At 44.9% G+C, this 21709-nt stretch overlaps 1 protein-coding gene across 2 annotated transcripts in view; it reads left to right on the top strand.

Annotated features, from left to right (window-relative positions):
- RRP7A (ribosomal RNA processing 7 homolog A) overlaps nucleotides 1-21709 on the top strand; it is a 65059-nt gene that overhangs the window by 20684 nt on the left and 22666 nt on the right. For both annotated transcript variants that reach the window (XM_075860037.1, XM_075860038.1), the window contains exon 2: nucleotides 5921-6063. In XM_075860037.1, coding sequence (XP_075716152.1) covers nucleotides 5921-6063 — 143 coding nt within the window. The remainder of the gene's footprint in view (nucleotides 1-5920; nucleotides 6064-21709) is intronic.

Raw genomic sequence — 21709 nt, 5'->3', positions numbered from 1 at the left:
TAAATGCCATGAGTGGTGTAGTTTCTAAAATGGGGTCACTTTTTAATGGTTTCCACTGTACTCTGGTAACTCAGGGGTACGGCTGGGCAATTAACCGAAAAATTATCAATGGATATTCAGCGCAATTTCTGTCATCTTGCGAATTTCGGTTTTATCAATTATTTTCTTCCGGTTTAAACTGTATCTGCATCTTCATGATGCAGATACAGTTGAATACAATGGTAGAGCAGGGGACCGTAAAAGTCCCTGCTCTACCATTCACTATGTATCGCTGAATGCGGGGCAGTGACCTCATCGCGCCTATCTGCGCCAAGCTGCACAGACGAGAGGAGCAGAGGTATCTCCTCCACTTGTTATTGGAACGGAGTTGGGTGAGTATGAATATTATTTTTTTATCAGGCACCATTGGGGGATGCTTTGGGGTATTTTATACTGTGTGGGGTGCAGCTTTGGGGGATTTTATACTTTGTGCTGTGCAGCTTTGGGGGACTTTATACTTTGTGGGGTGCAACTATGGGGGCATTCTACTATGTGAGGGCAGCTATGGTGGCATACTGTGGGGAGGGCAGTTATGGGGGCATTATACTGTGGAGGGACGTTATTGGGGGCATTATACTGTGGATGGACGTTATTGGGGGCATTCTACTGTGTGGAGGGACGTTATTGGGGGCATTCTACTGTGTGGAGGGCCGTTATGGGGGGCATTCTACTGTGTGGAGGGCCGTTATGGGGGGCATTCTACTGTGGAGGGCAGTTATGGGGGGCATTATACTGTGGAGGGCAGTTATGGGGGGCATTATACAGTGTGGAGGGCAGTTATGGGGGGCATTCTACTGTGTGGAGGGCCGTTATGGGGGGCATTCTACTGTGTGGAGGGCAGTTGTGGAGGGCAGTTATGGGGGGCATTATACTCTGTGGAGGGCAGTTATGGGGGGCATTATACCGTGGAGGGCAGTTATCGGGGGCATTATACTGTGTGGAGGGCAGTTATGGGGGGCGTTATACTGTGTGGAGGGCAGTTATGGGGGGCGTTATACTGTGTGAAGGGCAGTTATGGGGGCGTTATACTGTGTGGAGGGCAGTTATGGGGGGCGTTATAGTGTGGGGGACAGTTATGGGGGGCGTTATACTGTGGGGGGCAGCTATGAGGGCATTATACTATGGGGGGGCTGCTATGAGGGCATTATACGTTATGCAGGGCAACTATAGGGGCATTATATGGAGTGAAGGCAGTTATAGGGTCATCATACTGTGTGGAGGCAGCTATGGGGCATTATACTGTGTGGGGCAGTGTCACGGGGTATATTATATACAGTAGTATACAGCGGGCTCAGGGGATAAATATTAATTCAATGGCGTAGCATGCAAATAGGGGGTGTGGTATGCAGAAAGGGGTGTGACCTAAATAATCCATTTAATCGTAATCGAGCTTGCATTTTCAATTAATCGTGATTTTTATTTAGGTCATAATTGCCCAGCCATACTCAGGGGTTTTGCAAATGTTACATTGCGCCCGAACGCCAATCCAGCAACATCTGCATGCCAAATAGGACTTTTTCCTTTCTGAGGCCTGCCGTGTGTCCACACAGCAGTTTATGACCACTTGTGGGGTATTACCGTACTCGGGACAAATTGCTTTACAAATGTTGGGGTGCTTTTTCTCCTTTTAATCCCTTGTGAAAATGAAAAAATGCAAAGTTTTAGTGGAAAAAAAATGTTTATTAATTTTCACGGCCTAATTACACTAAACTCAGTAAAAAAACAAAACGTTGCGATCAAAATGCTCTCTATACCCCTTGATAAATTGCTTCAGTGGTGTAGTTTCTTGGGGGGCTTTGCAAATGTGACATGGCGCTGCAAACCATTCCAGCTAAATTTGAGCTCCAAGTAGCGCTCCTTCCCTTCTAAGTTCTGCCGTGTCTCCAAACCAACAGTATATCCCCACATATGGGGTATTGCCCTGCTCAGAAGAGTTTGCTCTACAAATGTTGGGGTGCTCCTTTATCTATTGTGAAAATGGAAAAATCTGAGAAAAAAACATAAATTTAAATTTTCACGGCCTAATTCAATAAATTCAGCAAAAAACCTGAGATCAGAATGCGCTCTCTACCCCTCGATAAGTTCTTTGCAAATGCAACATGGCACCCGAAAACCATTACAGCAAGACTTGAACTCCAAAAGCCAAATGGTGCTCCTTCCCTTCTGAGCCCTGCCGTGGGTCCAAGCAGCAGTTTATGACCACATATGGGGTATTGCCGTAATCAGGAGAAATTGCTTTTCAAATGTTGGTGTGCTTTTTCTCCTTTATGCCTTCTAAAACTTGTACATTTCTACGTTTTATTGGAAGAAATTTCGATTTAAATTTTCACCGCCTAATTCCACTAAATTCAGGAAAAACCTGTGGGGTCAAAATACTCACTGTACCTCTTGATGATAAATTCCTTGAGAGTTGTAGTTTGCAAATGGTGTCTTTTTTTTGGGATGTTTCCACTATTTTGGCACAACGTGACCTCTTTAAACCTGACATGATGCCTAAAACATATTCTAATAAAGAGGCCCCAAAATCCACTAGGTGCTCCTTTTGCTTCTGAGGCCTGTGCTATAGTCCAGTAGCACGCTACGGCCATATGTGGGATATTTTTAGAAACTGCAGAATCTGGGCAATAAATATTGAGTTGTATTTCCTTGGTAAAACCTTGTGTGTTACAGCAAAAATTGATTAAAACTGATTTTCTGCACAAAAAAAAACTGATTCGTAAATTTCACCTCCATTTGGCAATTCCAACTCCACATGGTCATTTCCCTCATAGACCTCACCACACATAATGGGTTTTAGGCAGGATTTTACATATAAGCAAACCCCTCCCCCTTTCTTATTAGTACGATCATTTCTAAACAGACTCTAAACCTGCATATTAACAGCCCAGTCATAGCTATCATCCAGCCATGTCTCACTTATTCCCGCTATTTCATAATTCTCCTTCAGCATTATCAGCTCTAATTCCTCAATCTTGTTATTGAGGTTTCTGGCATTAGTATACATGCACTTCATATGTTTAGGTGTACCACTTTTCTTCTTATTAACTGTTCTAATACATTCCTCTCTTCCACCCCAATGTTAATTTCTCAGCCCCAGCTCACTAGCTACGCTGTCCTTACCTTCTATAGAGTAATTGCCCCCCCCCCCCTCCATTCCCTAGTTTAAAGGGAAGGTGTCACGGAATTTTTTTTTTATTTTGTTATTGCTTTTAGTATGTCATTAAAATAAATTGTATTTATTTGTGTTTTTGTGTTGTACTTTCTTCTTTCTTTTACTTCTCTATGGGGGATGCCATTTTTTCATCTCTGTACGTGTCGATTAACGAGACATTCAGAGATGGAATACGGCACATACATCCCCATAGAGAATTAGAACGGGAGCCGTTCCATTCACTATAGCGTACGCCGTCTGTGTGGGAATGGCGCATACGTCGCTCCTACACAGTCCAAAAGGAAGGTCTTCGGCAGATGTGGACCAGAAGCCGCGGCCGGACAGTAAGATGACTACTTCCTGTCGCGGCTTCCGTCCATATGTTCAGCAGGGACTAGGAGCGGAGGCAGCAGCAGTGACGGTGGCAGGAGCAGGTAAGTTATGTTTGTGTGTATGTTCGTGTTATACTGTGTGATTACCACTGTATCTAATCCTACACCGTGCGTTCGCTCAAAAAATGGCGACACACAGTGTAGAAGGTTTGAACATTCAACCCCCTCCTTTCTCCTGGCACTAGCCAGGAGAAAGGAGGGGGGATTGTTTGAGGACACTAAAGCGAGTGTGTCTTCTCCAATTTTGCAGCATAAAGCAATAAGGTTGCTTGACCACATGCCAATGCTGCAATTTTGGGAATTGCTCCCTCTAGTGACCAGTACATGGAAATGTTATAAATTAGAATCTAATGTATAATATTTCCTGACTTGTGAAAAAATTAGAACAATGTGTAATCCTTTATATACGAACAGTTTAACTAAAAAAATATATATATATTTTTCTAGTGACACATTCCCTTTAAACACTCCTCCAACCTTCTAGCCATCTTCTCTCCCCATTTAGGTGCAGCCCATCCATATCTTAGAGTGTAGCTAACAGAGAAGTCGGTCCAGTTCTCCAAGAACCCAAACCCCTCCTTCCTACACAAATTCTTTAGCCACTCGTTCACCTCCCTAATCCCCTGCTGTCTCTCTCTGGTGTGATACAGGTAGTATTTCTGAAAATACTACATTTGAGGTCCTTGCCCTAAGCCTTTTACCCAAGACCCTGATATCATGTTTTAGGACCTTCCATCTACCCAGCTTTGTAATTTATGCAAATGTGCACCATGACCGCTGGGTCTTCACCAGCCGCTCCCAATAATCGGTCAACCCGATCTGGGATATGCCGATCTGAAACACCCGGAAGACATCAAGCTGTTCGGTATTCCCGGTCTTTGACAGCTAATAGGTTAACTTAAAGTCCATAAACGGAGTAGAGGTAATCGGACAAGCCACGCTCAAAACCAGCCGGGAGCGGATAATCCGAATCAGTAAGCAAGAGGATTAACAAGAGACAAGCAGAGGTCAGTATACATGAGGTCCAGAAAACAGAAGTGCTGGAGCAGTCAGGAGCTTGATCACAAACCAGGAGATAGTAAAATTCACAAGCAAGGACAGGTGGGAAGAGACAGGTATAAATACAAGACTACAGCTGGTTGACAGAAGGACAGAGAAGAGAGATAGGTTCAAGGTAGAAGAAGAACCGCCAAGAAGCTAGAAAGGTTGTCATAGCGACCTTAAGGGAATAGGTGTTTTCCCAACACTAAGGCTCTGTGCACACTGTTTTGCCTTCACGTTTAGCGGAAAGCTCCTATAATGGTATCATTTGAACGTATACATCACGAACGGGATCATGAGTCCATTATGTATACGCTTAAAGGGAAGGTGACATTATTTTTTTTTTTTTTATCAAATTGCTTTTAGTATGATATTAAAATAAATTGTATTTTTTTTCATCTCTGTATTTGTTGATTAACAACACATACAGAGATGGAATACGGCACATACAACCCCATAGAGAATGCGAACGGGAGCCGTTCCATTCACTATAGCGTTCGCCGTTTGTGTGGGAACAGCGCATGCACCGCTCCCACACAGACGAAAACGAAGCTCGTTCACAGAGCGAAATCCGGCGCCATTTTCATGTGGACCGGAAGCTGCTGCCGGACAGTAAGATGACTACTTCATGCTGCGGCTTCCGGCCATATGTTCAAGAAAGCGAAGACGCAAGGATTAGGAGCGGAGGTTTGTGTATGTGATATGTGTATTATGTTCGTGTTATACTGTCTGCTGAGCACTGTATCTAATCCTCCTACACTGTGCATTCGCTCAGAAAATGGCGTCACACAGTGTAGGAGGTTTGAAGATTCAAACCCCTCCTTCTCCTGGCACTAGCCAGAATAAGGGAGGGGGGATTGTGTGAGGACACTAGAGAGTGTGTGTCTACCCCAAATTTGCAGCATAAAGCAATGAGGTTCATTACCACATTGACCATGCTGCAATTTTGGGAACTGCCCCCCCCCCTAGAGCCCAGCACATGGAAATGTTATAAATTAGAATCTAATTTATAATATTTCCTGACTTGTGAAAAAATTAAAACTATGTGTAATCACTTAAATAATAATTGTTTAACTAAAAAAAAAATAAAAAAATTCTAGCGACACATTCCCTTTAACGTATACCATTAAACTATATGGTGACACTTTTAAGGCATCAGTCACACCCTACATTTAACGTATGCGCCCAGAACAAAAAACGTAATATTGGAGGCTCCGTATGCAGGCTAATAACCCTGGAGTTCTTACTGGAATCTTTTATTATTTATTTATTTATTTATTTTTTCCTCTCTCTCTAGCCATTCCAGTAAAATTCTCAGAGGAGCAGAAAGTGCACCACTACTTGTATGCCAAAGAACAACAGGTCAGAGGAGAGTTGGATAAAACCCATCCAAAGAATCGTACATTGTTTATAATTAACATCCCAGCATACGTCACCAAGGTGAGAAACATTGGTCATAGAAGAAAGTTAGATTATGGTGTGGCAGTTTCTAACTAAACACATGATCATTGTAAAAACCTATATCCTGTGGCCTGACGTACCATATTGACTAAAGCTCCGATGACATCTGCATTCTGGTTTCCTGTTCTGCTTTCGTATAGGAGCAGAACAACGAAAAACTGAGTGTCAGATCCATTTCATGACTGACAAAAACGGCGCCCGCCAGAACCCATTGATTTTAACCCCTTAACGCTCAGCGACTAAATATTCCGTTGCGCTGACCGCCCCGTTTGCGCTCAGCGACTAAATTTTACGCCGCAGGGAAAATGCATCGCCGTTTTACACCGGCGCGTGCACGAGCTGTGACAGCTGCTGCTTCCGACAGCCGGCTTTCACAGCTCAATATGCCGGGACCTGTCGCGATGGTCCCGCCTCCACGATCGCCACTATTGGTCAGTAAGTGAGTAACTGTCCAATAGTGGCGATCGACGTCTAAACTTCCTCTCCCTGACATCACATCCTGCCGCACCCGTCCTGAACGCCTCTGTTGGCGATAGAGAGAGCGTTTGTGAGAAGAGAAGAGCAAGTCAAAAAAGTCTAAACTTTTTTTCGGCATCCCACCTTTCCCATCCACTACCCAGTCCTGTATCCTTCCTCCTTGTGTTCCCCCCCCCCCCACGTTTTTGGTCAGTGATCTCCTATCACTGACAACTTCTTAGTCTTCAGGACCAATTTCTTGGTCCCTGGGGATTATTTTTTTTCTTTATAAAACATATAAAACAAAAAAATATATAATAAAAAAGTTAATTTGGACAATTTAACTGGTTAGTTTAGTATTAGGGTTAGTTAGTGTCAGGGAACCGTCAAAAAGCGTAGTTGGGTATAGCGTCAGGGAATTTAGCGTCAGGAATCCGTCTCCGTAGTTAGATCTAGCGTTAGGGGTCCATCACCGTAGTTAGGTTTAACAACAGGGAAGCTCGGAAAAATCTAGATAGGTTTAGTGTCAGGCACCCGTCACCATAGTTAGGTTTAGTGTTGGGGAAGCTCTGAATAATCTAGTTAGCTTTAGTGTCAGGGAATAGTCGCCTTAGTTAGATTTTGTCTCAGGGAAGTTCAAATAAAATCTAGTTAGGTTTAGTGTTAGGAACCCTCGCCCTAGTTCGGTTTAGTCTCAGGGAAGCCCACTCGTTCTATAAAAACACCAATTTTTTTTGTCTGGCTTAGGTAGCAGCCTATTGCTCCTAGTTAGGGAAGCAATCAAACCTGTCCCAACGGACATTTTAGTGCCGAAGAGGCATATTAATTTCTTGCCTCCGACACAGAGTCGTCGGATGGTGAGACTCTGTTTTATTTATCCACCTCCTCATCCAGTGAGACGCACCAGGACCACCACTACAGTTGAAGGCCCCGAGCGAAATGACCCCGCCGCAGTTCAAGCCCACGAGCGAAGTGACCCCATTTGGACCCCCACACCAGACATTTAAGAGCTCCAAATCCCAGAGTACACGGGCAGCTCAGGGATAAAATTTAATACGGCAGGGCTCAGTGAAATTGACTTTTTCAAGTTCTTCTTCACTGATGACTTTATAGATCTTTATAGGTCTCCCAGACGAATTTATATGCCCAACAGTATATTACTAAGAACCCCACATCATTTTATGCCCAATCCCACAGGTGGACCCCTGTAGATGCAGCAGAGTAGGGCAAGTTCTGGGGACTTCACTTGAACATGGGGCTTCTGAAAAAGCCGTCCATTAGGACCTACTGGAGCATGGACATCTTATACCACATCCCGATGTACTGTATGGCCATGTCCAGGATGCGTTATGAGGCAATACTTCGCTTCTTACATTATACGGATAATGAGCAGTGCCCACACCGAGATGACCCCAGTTTTGACGGTTTGTACAAACTGAGACCCCTATTAGACCATTTCAGTGCCCGGTTTTCCCAAGCATACACCCCCGAGGAAGTGTATTTCTATTGATAAGTCCCTGGTACATTTTAAAGGGAGGCTTCAATTCCGCCAGTACCTGCTGGGTAAGAGGGCAAGGTATGGCGTGAAGATGTATAAGCTGTGCGAGAGTGCATCATGGTATACGTACAAATTAAGACTATATGAAGGGAAGGACCGCAGTATTCAGCCCCCAGAATGCTCCCCCTTACTGGGAATTAATGCAAAAATTGTGTGGGATTTGGTGCACCCACTGCTGGACCAGGGTTACCACCTCTACCTGGATAATTTTTATACCAGCGTCCCCCTCTTCAAGTGCCTCGCTTCCAGAAGTACTGCGGCATGCGGCACTGCTAGAAGAAATCTGAGAGGCCTCCCTAAGACTCTGCTTGGGCAAACACTAAGAAGGGGTGAGAACAGGGCACATTCTAGCAGCAATATATTGTGTGTCCTTGTATTGACAACAATACATGGCCACACCAGTAACCATGTACCTGTACGAGGTGCCAGTACAGAGACCCCCAAACCAGACTGCATCCTGGACTACAATAGGTACATGAGAGGGGTTGACATGTCAGATCAAGTCCTGAAGCCCTACAGCGCCATGCGGAAATCGAGGGTGTGGTATAAGAAGCTGGCCGTGTACATCATGGTGGCAGATGGCATTGTACAATGCATACATGCTACGTCGATGTGCAGGCCAGAGGGGAACTTTCCTGGAATTTCAAGAGGTGGTTATCAAGAACCTAGTCTTTATTTTTTTGTTTCAATCAGTTCAAGTTTATTCAACAAACACCACATCAGTACAGGTCATTATGCAATCTGATAAATTGTGAAAACATAACTTCAAGGACCCAAGCATGTATTTCCAACAAAACATTCCCCTTCCCCCAACTCCCCCCTGTAACCCCCAGCCGGCCATCACGTTACAGGCTTCCATAGCTTATCTCCTTCCCAGTTCCGCTCCCCATCCCACTCCAACTCCCCATATCTACACTTCCGTCAGTAGCACCATTCCTGAATGTGGGACCCCGCCACCCCTGCTCCAGTGCCCCATGTGCCAGTAGTATTCCCTGGAACCTCAGGACCATTTAGATTGAAACAAGCGCGCGGATCGCCAGGAGTTCCGAGGAAGCATACCCAGAGTGATCAATCCACCTAGCCCATTGTTTTTCAAACTTGTTCCTGGACCCCCTCTTGGAATATATCCTATATTCCATCAGAACCTGAAAGTTAAGCGCACCTATAATTTCTTGCTTCGAGGGTGGTTCCGCATCCAGCCAGTGTTTTGCTATTCCCTTCCTAACTTGGTATAATATTTTTGCAATTGCCAAACCGGACAACCTATACCCCTCCAGATCACCAACATACCCCAGCAGCATTACCACGGGATCCAATGGAATCTGAACGTCAAACACTCGGCCCAGTAACTCTGACATTTCTTTACATTAATCTCCCGCAGGACCAGAACATGTGAAAGATGTCTGCCTTTTCTTCTGGACATCTAGGGCACCTGGCATCCGCCCGTAATCCCATCTGTTTCAGAACCCAGGGGGTCCTATACACCCTATGTATCAGAAATAATTGGGACCTCCGTTGCGCTACATTAATAGACGAAGTACATGATGACGCCAAGACAGCCTCCCAGTGGTCCGTAGGAATAGGACCCACATCTTTCCCATGTAGCTTTGACTGGTGCCATAAGATCTCCCAGATGTTCCGACAGTAAGCTGCGATAGACCAGTGAGATCAACCCCCTTGACGTAACTGCTTTTGCAATATGTTCCAACACTCCGGTGGCATGAATAGTCATGTCTACACTAGCAGCTTGTGTCTGCACAGCATGCCGAATCTGCAGGTACTGATAGAACATGCGGGAATCCAACTGAAACCCCTCCCTTAATTGCTGAAAGGATTTGAATATGTCCCCCTCGTACAACTGACTCAGTCGTATTATGCCTCGCTGCTCCCACCCCTGCATCCCTTCCAATTTGCACAGTTCCCACAGATATGAATTCCACCAGAGTGGAGTGTATTTAGTACAATCCCCTATCTCCAACAAGTGCTTACACTGCCACCACACCTTATGTATGAGGGGGTGGGTCGAGTACTCGCCAACCTTTTATAGCTGTGTGCTTCCAGTCCTGCCAACGGATTCCCCCCCCCCCCCCAGATATGATGGGACACGTGCACAGGACCCCCAGGTTTCCTCCCGCTCCCACCCCCAAGAATGCTGACACTGGGCAGCTAAGTAATACACCCAAGCATTGGGCAGAGCCAGGCCCCCCTCCTCCTTAGGCAATTGGAGCTTCTCCAGTTTAATCCTGGGCACCCCCCCATTTCCACACTAGGTCTCTAAGAAGGTTATGCAACCTCCTAAACCAATATTTGGGGATCCATACCGGGGAATTATGGATGACATACAGCACTTGAGTCATAAGGATCATTTTAATCAAATTCATCCTACCCAGAGCAGATAGCAGAAGCTTGTTCCAAGCCTCCACTTTGGCCTTTATCGTTGTTAACAGTGGCATCACATTAAGGGACATATAATCCTGCACTTTCGCCGTCACCCTAACCCCCAGATATTTAAACTCTGTGACCACCGGTATCACCACATCCCCCTCCCCATTCTGGATAACTCCCGGATACATGAACATAAGAGCCGATTTCGACCAATTAATGAGTAATCCCGAATATTTCCCAAAAACGCTTAATCAGGGCCATAACTAACGGTAGGGTGTGCTCGGTATCCGCCATGAACAACAGCATATCATCCGCGTATAATGCAATTCGTTCCTCCACTCCCCCATATCTCAACCTCTGTATGTGCTCATGTTGGCATACTTCACACGCCAGTGCTTCCACCGCCAGTGCAAATAACAACGGAGACAAGGGACATCCCTGGCGTGTTGCCAGCGCAAACCGATCAGAGAGGGGCCCCATTCACCCTTAGTCTTGCAGTCGGGGCTACATATAACAATCTTACCCATTTTATAAAATCATGACCGAATCCCATTTTTTCCAGGACTGACCACAAATGGCCCCACTCCACGCAATCGAACGCTTTAGCAGCATCTAAGGAAAGAATGTGTCTCCCCCCATGATTATCCGGAAGCACATGCAAATTCAAGAACAGCCGTCTCCGATTCATTGCCGTCGATTTAGATGGCATAAAGCCGGCCTGGTCTCCATGTACCACCCCAGCCACTACTCTAGAAAGTCGAAGCGCCAAGACCTTCGCTATGATTTTAATATCCGCCGTCAATAGGGACACTGGTCTATAGGAGCCCGGCAGCTGAAGATCCTTACCCTCCTTAGGCAGAACCACTATAGTAGCTTCAAACATTGATTCCGGGAGCCGCCCCCTATCAAAGCTTTCCAGCAGAGTAGCCAGTAACTGAGGTGTGAGTTCCTCCCCATATTCCTTAAAAACCACCACCGGAAGACCATCCGGCCCTGGAGCCTTTTCACTGGCGAGTATCCCTATGGCTGCCTGGAGCTCCTCCAGAGAGATGGGCTCCTCCCAATGTCATTCTCTCCTCCCCTCCCAACCTGGGAAGAACAATTTCCCCTAGATACTCCTCCATCTGTTGTGTTGTGTGCTCTGCTCTAGAGGCATATAAATCGGAATAAAACTGCTGAAAGACTTTCAATATCCGTCCTGTATAGGTCTCTGGCTTACCCCCCTCCCCCTAATGGTATGTATATAATTATTCTCCATCTGAGCCTGCGCCATTCTGGCCAACAACCGTCCTGTGGTCTCCCCCTCCTCATAATATTGGTGTTTTAAAAACATCCGTTTGTTATCCGCCCTCTCCAACTGGTGCTGCTTTAACAACCTCTGTGCCTCTACCCAATACTTCAAAGTGTCTGGTGTATTATCCGCAATATGTAACCGTTCTGTCTCCGTCACCCTTTCCAACAGCGCTGCCCCTAACTGTCTAGACCTGGTTTTTACTGCCGAAATTTGCTGGATGAACACCCCTCTCAACCAAGCCTTCATCGCGTCCCACGGTATCTCTTGCGGTACTGTACCCGAGTTGAACTGAAAATATTTGTTTATGAGGTCTAAAATCTGTTTATGATCTATCAACTTTAGCCAAAAGGCATTGAGCTTCCAGCACCCTTGACCCCGCCCTGTCCTCCCCTCCGTCACTACCTTCATTAACAAAGGAGAATGATCCGATAAGATAAAGCTCTCTGTAGGTACTCTATCTGGGCTACAAAGGGCACCGCTGTAGGCGAGCACAAGACTAAGTCAATCCTGGAGAGAGAATGATACGTGGAAGACGCACAAGAGTACTGAAACCGACTTGGATGCTTATCCCTCCATATATCCCGCCAACCCATTTCAGCAATAAGATGACCAAACGCTGTTATCCCTCCCCCTATCGTGCCAAATTTATCTATATCAGTATTCGTTACAGCATTAAAATCCCCCATCAAAAGTAAAGGCACCTCTGGGAATCTCGCCAGTTCTTCTACTACTTTCTTAATACACCCATTTGAAAAGGGAGGAGGAACATATAGCACCACCAACACACATTCCCAATGATAGAGAGTACAGTGTACCCCAACATACCGCCCTTCCCCATCCTGGAAGGAGTCATGACATATAAATGGTACAGCCCTATGTATGAGAAGACTCACCCCCCTGGAATAAGTAGTGTGGTAGGAATGAAAACTATGACCAATCCAAGCTCTATGTATCATGGAAACCGAATCCCTAGTCATATGCGTCTCCTGTAGTCCAATCACCCGTGCCTCCTGCTGCTTGATAAACTCCAATACCGCCTGCCTTTTTCTGGAGTCACGCAAGCCCCGAACATTCCAGGAAAGACAAGTGATCCCATCATCCCTCAACATAACTCAATACATCCTACCCTGTATCCGTAGTTTTGAATATCCGACCCCCCCCCCCCCCCCTGTAACAACCCCAGTAATCCTACCCCCGTCTAAGGGTCAGGGCGACAGATAGTATCTGTCATAACCCATAACGACAAGCATCGGCAGGTCAACACCGCCCACCGTACAATCAGCAATACCATAACTTGCAATTCACCCATCACGCTCAACTGACCATTACCCCCGCTGCCCTTTTCAAATATACAGCCAACCCTTCAACATATCAGTACCCCTCGATGTCCATAGACAAACCCCTCCTCTCCTAGTCCTCAGTGTGCACCGCAGCCAGGCCCGCAAAGGCCACCAGGAGTCCAACCAGGAAACCAAACCGAGCCAGGGGCCGTCAGTGCCAGTTCTTGCAATGGTCTACGACACCTGGTTTAGTCCCCCATCCCCGGCCTCATCTTCCCAGCCGGTCCACTCCTGATCAGCGCCGTCTCTCTGCATCCTCCGGTTTCAGTTGACTTTCATGGCTGTCCAACCATCTAACCGCTTCTCTCGGTGTCTCGAAAAAGGAAGTCGTGCCCAGGGCCACCACTCTCAGGCGGGCAGGATACATCATAGAATATTGCACTTGTAACGCCCTTAGGCGCCTCTTTATATCCATAAACTGCGATCTTTTCCGTTGCACTTCCATAGAGAAATCAGGGAAGGACGACACTTTCACCCCATTGAAGGAGATATCTTGACGTTCTCTCGCTTTCCTCAGGATCTTATCTCTATCTTTGTAGTGTAGAATCTTTATGAGGACGGGTCTTGGCGGTCTCCCCGGAGGACCGGGTCTGGTCGGCACTCTGTGCGCTCTCTCCACTGCGAATAGAGGGGTCAATTCCTCTCTGCCAAATGTGTCTATCAGCCATTTTTCAAAGAAATCATCCGGATTCGTGCCCTCCACTCGTTCCGGAACCCCCACGAGGCGAACGTTGTTCCGTCTCAGCCGGTTCTCCATATCATCTGTCCTTGCCAACAATGCAGCCACAGCCTGAGAGTGTGCTTGTACATCCAGCCTTATGTTAGGAATAGCATCCTCCATTTCTGATACTCTCCCTTCAACAGCAGTGGTGCGTTCCGCTACTTTTTGCAAATCATTTCTGAGCAACAAAATGTCCTCCTTCAATCCCCCCATCTGGCATAAGGCAGTGAGGACCATGGAATTCTGCTTCACTGCAGCAAAATTGTCCTTTAATGAAGGTTCCCCCTTCCTTGCTCCACTTTTCCCTCCAGCACCTGGCTGATCCCGCATGGCACTGCACATCTCCTCCTCCTCCTCCTCCTCCTCCTCCTCCTCCTCACTTCTCATGTACCCTGCCAAAGGAGAGTACCTGGATCCATAAGAGGAGCCTCCAGCTGTCTGATCGCCAGCCGACGTTCACTGCAGTGCAGCCGCACCCCCTGCTCTCGGCGTGCGGGCGAACCTCTCCAGTTTGTCTGGTGCTTCCTGTCTGAGGCCTCTAGTCCGGCCCTCCTTCTCGCCGGCACCATCTTGAGAGTGGGACCCGGGACTCGCTGGCGGCGTTTTCTGCTTCTTCGTGCACGTCATTATGGCCGGGCACTCGTGCACCTCCACCTCCAAACTTAGGTAAGTCACAGGGGATACCGTTTTCCCCAAATTCTGCGGGATATATAGGGCTGACAAGATGAATACAGCAGGAGCTCCGGTCACGTGCGTCCTCTCACATTCACCGCTAGGCCACGCCCCCCCCCCCAGAACCTAATCTTTAGGGACCAAGAAGAGGGAGCACCCAGTACTTCTGGAAGCGAGGCCACACGCATCGTACCCGGGCAACACTTTCCAGGAGAAGTTCCCCAAACTGGCAAGAAGGGAAAAAGTCAAGAGGTGCAGCGTTTGCTCAAAGAGGGGGATAAGGAGGGAAACAATATACCAATGCGACACGTGTCCCGAAAAACCAGGGCTCTGTATGAAAGATTGTTTTCGATTTTATCATACATCCCATAATTTTTAATTTACCCTGATGCCCTCCGCACTGCTTATCCATCTCATCTTTCCCTTCTGAGCCTTCCGTGTGCCCAGGCGGCTGATAGCCACATGTAGGGTATTGCCATACCCGGGAGAACCCACATTACAGCTTATGGGGGTATATATCTCCGGTGGCACATGCTGGGCACACTATATCGGACACTGACATTCCATATATATATATATATATATATATATATAATTGCAAATCTCACTTTGCACCATCTGCTGCGCATTATCTTTTACACAGTACCTGTGGGGTTCAAAATGCTCACTACACCTCTAGATGAATGTCTTAAGGGGTGTAGTTTTTAAAATGGGGTCACTTCTCGGGGGTTTCAACTGTACTGGTACCTCAGGGGCTTCTGCATACATGACTTAGCACCAGAAAAGCTTTAGTAGGCCAAATGGTGGTCCTTTCCTTCTGAGCCATGGGCCCAAACGGCAGTTTCACCACAAATGGGGTATTGCCGCACTAAGGACAAATTGGGCAAAAAAAATTGGGTATTTTGTTCCCTGTGAAAATAAGACATTTTGATCACAAATGACATCTTATTGGAAAAAATGAAATTTTTTTAATTTCACAGCCCAATTCAAATAGGTGCTCTGAAAAAACTGTGCGGTCAAAATAACAACAACCATAAATGAATTCCTTGAGGGGTGTAGTTTACAAAATGGGGTCACTTCTGATGGTTTTCCATTGCTTTGATACCTCAACACCTCTTCAAACCTGGAACGCTGCCTAAAATATATTCTAATAAAAAAGAGGCCTCAAAATGCTCTAGGTGCTTCTTTGCTTCTAGGGCTTGCGTTTTAGTCCACGAGAACACTAGAGCCACGTGTGAGACATCTCTAAAAACTACAGAATCTGGACAATACATATTTAGTAGTATTTCTCTGGTAAAACCTTCTGTGTTACAGAAAAAAAATAGAAAAAAATGAAATTCAGCAAGAAAAATGAAATTTGCACATTTCACCTCCACTTTGCTTTAATTCCTGTGAAATGGCTGAAGGGTTAAAAAACTTTCTAAATGCTGTTTTGAATACTTTGAGCGGACTCGTTTTTGAAATGGGGTGTTTTATGGGGGTTTCTAATACATAGGCCCCTCAAAGCCACTTCAGGACTGAACAGGTACCTTAAAAAAAAAGGCTTTTGAAATTTTCTTAATATGAGAAATTGCTGTTTATGTTCTAAGCCTTGTAACGTCCAAGAAAAATAAGAGTGTTCAAAAAACGATGCCAATCTAAATTAGACATATGGGAAATGTGAACTAGTAACTATTTTGGGTGGTATAACCGTCTGTTTTACAAGCAGATGCATTTAAATTCTTAATTTCAATTTTTTATAAATTTTCTCTAAATTTTACAATTTTTCACCAATAAATACTTAATATATCGACCAAATTTTACCACGAACATGAAGCCCAATGTGTCACGAGAAAACAATCTCAGAATCGCTTGGATAGGTTTAAGCATTTCGACGTTATTACCACATAAAGGGAAATATGTCAGATTTGAAAAATGGGCTCTGAGCCTTAAGGCCAAAACTAGGCTGCGTCCTTAAGGGGTTAATAGGTTCTGTCGTGTTTCCGTCATGGTGTCAGTAGTTTTATTTTCACCAGATCTGCGGCGGAGGCTCTTAAAGAGGCTCTGTCACCAGATTTTGCAACCCCTATCTCCTATTGCAGCAGATCGGCGCTGCAATGGAGATAAGAGTAACGTTTTTTGTTTTTTTTAAAACAAGCATTTTTGGCCAAGTTATGACCATTTTTATATTTATGTAAATGAGGCTTTCTAAAGTACAACTGGGCGTGTATTATGTGTGTTACATCTGGGCGTGTTTACTTCTTTTACTAGCTGGGCGTTCTGACGAGAAGTATCATCCACTTCTCTTCAGAACGCCCAGCTTCTGGCAGTGCAGACACACAGCGTGTTCTCGAGAGATCACGCTGTGACATCACTTACTTCCTGCCCCAGGTCCTGCATCGTGTCGCACGAGCGAGGACACATCGGCACCAGAGGCTACAGTTGATTCTGCAGCAGCATTGACGTTTGCAGGTAAGTCGATGTAGCTACTTACCTGCAAACGCTGATGCTGCTGCAGAATCAACTGTAGCCTCTGGTGCCGATGTGGCCGACACGATGCAGGACCTGGGGCAGGAAGTGAGTGACGTCACAGCGTGATCTCTCGAGAACACGCTGTGTGTCTGCACTGCCTGAAGCTGGGCGTTCTGAAGAGAAGTGGATGATACTTCTGGTCAGAACGCCCAGCTAGTAAAAGAAGTAAACACGCCCAGATGTAACACACATAATACACGCCCAGTTGTACTTTAACTGTAAACACGCCCAGTTGTACTTTAGAAAGCCTCATTTACATAAATCTAAAAATGGCCATAACTTGGCCAAAAATGCTAGTTTTAAAAAAATAAAAAACGTTACTCTTATCTCCATTGCAGCGCCGATCTGCTGCAATAGGAGATAGGGGTTGCAAAATCTGGTGACAGAGCCTCTGTAAAGGAAGGGTGTCACGAAAAAAAATAATTTTATATTCATTTGCTTTTAATGTTTTATTAAAAGAAATTTTATTTGTGTGTTTTGTGTTTTACTTTTTTTCTAACTTTTTCTTCACTATGGGGGCTGCCATTTTTTTTTTCATCTCCTGTATGTGTCAATTAACGACACATACAGAGATGGAATACGGCACTTACATCCCCATAGAGAATGCGAACGAGAGCCGTTCGCATTCACTATGGTGTATGCCATCTGTGTGGGAACGGCTCATGCGCCGCTCCCACACAGTCCAAATGGAAGGTTTTCGGCCAAGCGACATCCGGCGCCATTTTCTTGTGGACCGGAAGCCGCGGCCGGACAGTAAGATGACTACTTCCGGTCGCAGCTTCCGGACGTGATTAGAAGCAAGCACTAGGAGCGGACGGAAAGGAGGGAGCGGCGGCTGGAGCAGGTAAGTTATGTTTTTGTATGTTCGTGTTTTAGTGTGTCACTGTATGTAAGCCTACTACACTGTGTATTCGCTCAAAAAATGGCGGCACACAGTGTAGGAGGTTTGAACATTCAATCCCCTCCTTTCTCCTGGCACTAGCCAGGATAAAGGAGGGGGGATTGTTTGAGGACGCTAGAGCGAGTGTGTCTTCTCAAATTTTGCAGCATAAAGCAATGTGGTTGCTTTACCACATGCCAATGCTGCAATTTTGGGAATTGCTCCCTCTAGTGACCAGCACAGGGAGATGTTATAAATTAGAATCTAATTTATAATATTTCCTGACTTGTGAAAAAATTAGAACAATGTCTAATCATGTATATAATAACTGTTTAACTAAAAAAAATAAAAATAATTTCTAGCGACACATTCCCTTTAAAGCGTCACTAGTTTAGTAATGCCCAATCTTCTAGCTAATCTAATAGGCGCTGTCACACTGATAATGCTAGTGAAAATTGTGTCCCAAAGCGTTCATTTTAAAGTTATGAGCTTTTTTTTCTAAATATGTAAATAAGCCTTTATTAGACAAGTGGGAGGTAGCACCAGCGATTCTCCACGGTGTAGCTACCTCACAGCCTCTGACGCTGTCCTTTCAGCATGAAGCTGCTTCAAGCAGTATGAGAGACTGAGACTGGAGGGAAGGGGGATCACTTCTAATCTTTCATATGGCATCAGTAGCTGTGAAACAACCAGAGGCATCACCAGTTGAAAACACAATCGGAAATAGAAGCTGTATACTAAATTATCAGATTGTGTTGCTGGGCAGGGAAGGGGGAGAAGCTGTATGACGATTGGACATCATCCTACAGAAAACATTACACCGCCCAGAGTGAAAAGAAAGAGTCACCTCCTATTTGGCAAGTATAGCCAAATTAGCATATTTAGAAAAATGCTCATAACTGCAAATAATATTAGTTTTTGAAAAACAATCACACTGCAGTTATCAGCATCATAGTGCCTATTAGATTAATTAGGAGATAGTGACCGATCCCCTTTAAGGGAGTCTCCAACGCAAAAGTGAACAGAGCCTTACAATGAGTTTTCATTTGACGAAGAATAGAGCTGCATGCAGCGATATTGTTCCGAGTCAAATCCGCCAGGACTGCTGATTGTAGTGTGAACATAGCCTTATACTGGCAAGCGTAATACTTTTGCAATATATGAGTCAAAAAATTTAAATTACCCTAGTGGGTGTGTGTGTGTATATGTATGTGTGTGTGTGTATATATATATATATATATATATATATATATATATATATATCTCCTTAATGACAATTTTTTACGTTTTTCCATCGTCTCATTCAAAGAGCTATAATTTTTTCATTTTTGTGTCGACATAGCTGTATAAGGTCTTGTTTTTTGCGGGACAAGTTGTAATTTTTAATAGCACCATTTTGGGGTACATAGAATTTATTTAACTTTTATTAACTTTTTTGGGGGGGGGGGTGGAATAGAAAAAAAACAGCAATTTCGCCACATTTTTTGCGTCCTAAATTTATGCCGTTTACCGTGTGGTATAAATAACACTAACTTTATTCAGTGGGTTATTGTGATTGCAACGATACCAAATTTGTATAGTTTTTGTATGTTTTACTACTTTTATACAGTGAAAACACTTTTTTTTTTTTTTTTGAGTTGATGCGTCTTTTTGATCACTTTTTATCACAATTTTTTTTAAGGCTGGATTTAAAGAAAACAGCAATTTTTGCATGGTTTTATATTTTATTTTTTACGACGTTCGCCATGCGGGTTAAATGATGTAATACGTTTATAGTTGGGGTCATTACGGACGCGGCGATATCAAATATGTGTAACTTTTTTTTTTACTTTATTTTGTTTGTTAATAATAAAGCAGTTTGTAAGGGGGAAAAGTGGGTTTTTCACTTTTTTTTTTTCTCACTTATTAAACTTTTTTTTTTTTTTTTACTAGTACCCACTAGTGGACTTCATTATGCGATCATCCGATCACATTTATAATACACTGAAATACTTCTCTATTGCAGTGTATTATGCCTGTCCATGTAAAAAGGACAGGCATCTGCTAGGTCATGCCAGAGGCATGATCTAGCAGGCATTCACTACAGGCAGACTTGGGGGCCTTTATTAGGCCCCCGGCTGCCATCGGAGACAAAGACACTCGGCGATTTTATCGCCGGGTGTCAGTGGGATGAGAGGGAGCTCCCTCCCTCTCTCCAAAACCACTCAGATGCAGCGCACGCTATTGAGCGCTGCATCTGAAGGGTTAAACGGCTGAGATCGATACTAATATCGATCTCACACGTTCGAGTGGGGACGCCCTCAGCTACATCTGGCAGCTGAGAGCAGGGAGATTTGACAGCTCCCTGTTCTGTTTATTCCGATGCAGCGACGTAAAAAGTCTATTGCATCGGAATAAAGCCCGTTAGTGACCGACTTAAAAACACTATGGGGCAGTCACTAACTGGTTAAAGGGTATTTCCCCCTCAGATATTTATCGCATAACCACAGGATATGGCATAAATGTCTGATAAATGCGGGACCCAGCTTTGGGACCTATGGAGAACGGGGGGGGGGGGCCCCTCGCCACCGGCCACCTTGCCTTTGTCTCTCCACCTGGATGCAACAGCAAACTGACCAGGCAGGATTGGGGTACCGCTGTTTTCGGTGCAGAATCTGTGCACACCAGTCAAGTTCTTCCACACCAAACTCACTCATCCATGCCTTTATGAATCTTGCTTTGTGCACAGTCATGCTAGAACAGAAAAGGACCTTCCCCAAACTGCTCCCATAAAGTTAAATGCTTACAATTGTCCAATATGTTTTGTATGTCTTGGTATGCTGTAGCGTTAAGATTCACTGGAACGAAGGTTTCTAGGCCAGCCCCTGTAGAACAACCCCATAGTATTATCCCTCCTCCACCAAACTTTACTGTTGTCACAATGCAGTCAGGCAGGTAACATTCTCCTGGAATTTGCAAAACCCCGACTCGTCCATCAGACTGCCAGATAGAAATGTGTGATTTGTTACTCCACAGAACACGTTCCAACTGCTACAGAGTCAAGTGGAGGAGTGCATTACACCTCTCCATCCGATGGCTGGCATTGTGCTTGGTGATGTAAGGCTTGTATGCAGCTGCTCGGCCATGGAGACCCATGCCATAAAGCACCCGGCGCACAGTTTTCGTGCAAATGTTAATACCAGAGAAATTTGGAACTCTGCGATTTATTGAGTCATCAGAGCATTGTAGACTTATATGCACACTTCACCCTGTTTTATAACTTTACACGTTTAGGAGGTAAACTCCAGCACTCCATAGGTCAATATGCAGAAAATAGATTTCATTAGAATGAGGCGATCTCTGTATATTGCCTCTTTCGAATTAAAAAATCTATTTTCTGCATATTGACCTAAGGAGTGTTGGAGTTCACCTTCTAAATACAGACTGGGTGGGAACCCTACTCATAGCACCCAGACAACCTGCAGAGTGCCACAGATTTGATCTTTATTATAACTTTACGTGGTCTGTCACTTCGTGGCTGTCGAGTTGCTGTAGTTCCTTAAAGGAACAGTGTCATCACAAATTATTTTTTTATATGTTAAAGATGTTAGTGCTTTATTAAAAACGTTTATATTCATTTGTGTGTTTGTGTTTTACTTTTTCTTATTTTTACACTTTTTCTTCCCTATGGGGGCTGCCATTTTTTGTTCCATTTCTGTCTGTGTCGATTAACGACACATACAGACATGGAATACGGCAGCCACAGTCCCATAGGGACTGCGAACGGCTCCCGTCCCATTGACTTCAGTGTACGGCGTCTGTGTGGGAA

Source organism: Rhinoderma darwinii, chromosome 3, assembly GCF_050947455.1.
Source record: "Rhinoderma darwinii isolate aRhiDar2 chromosome 3, aRhiDar2.hap1, whole genome shotgun sequence".
NCBI lineage: Eukaryota > Metazoa > Chordata > Amphibia > Anura > Rhinodermatidae > Rhinoderma > Rhinoderma darwinii.
Note: the sequence above shows the minus strand (reverse complement) of the source record. Positions and strands in the feature narration are given on the sequence as shown.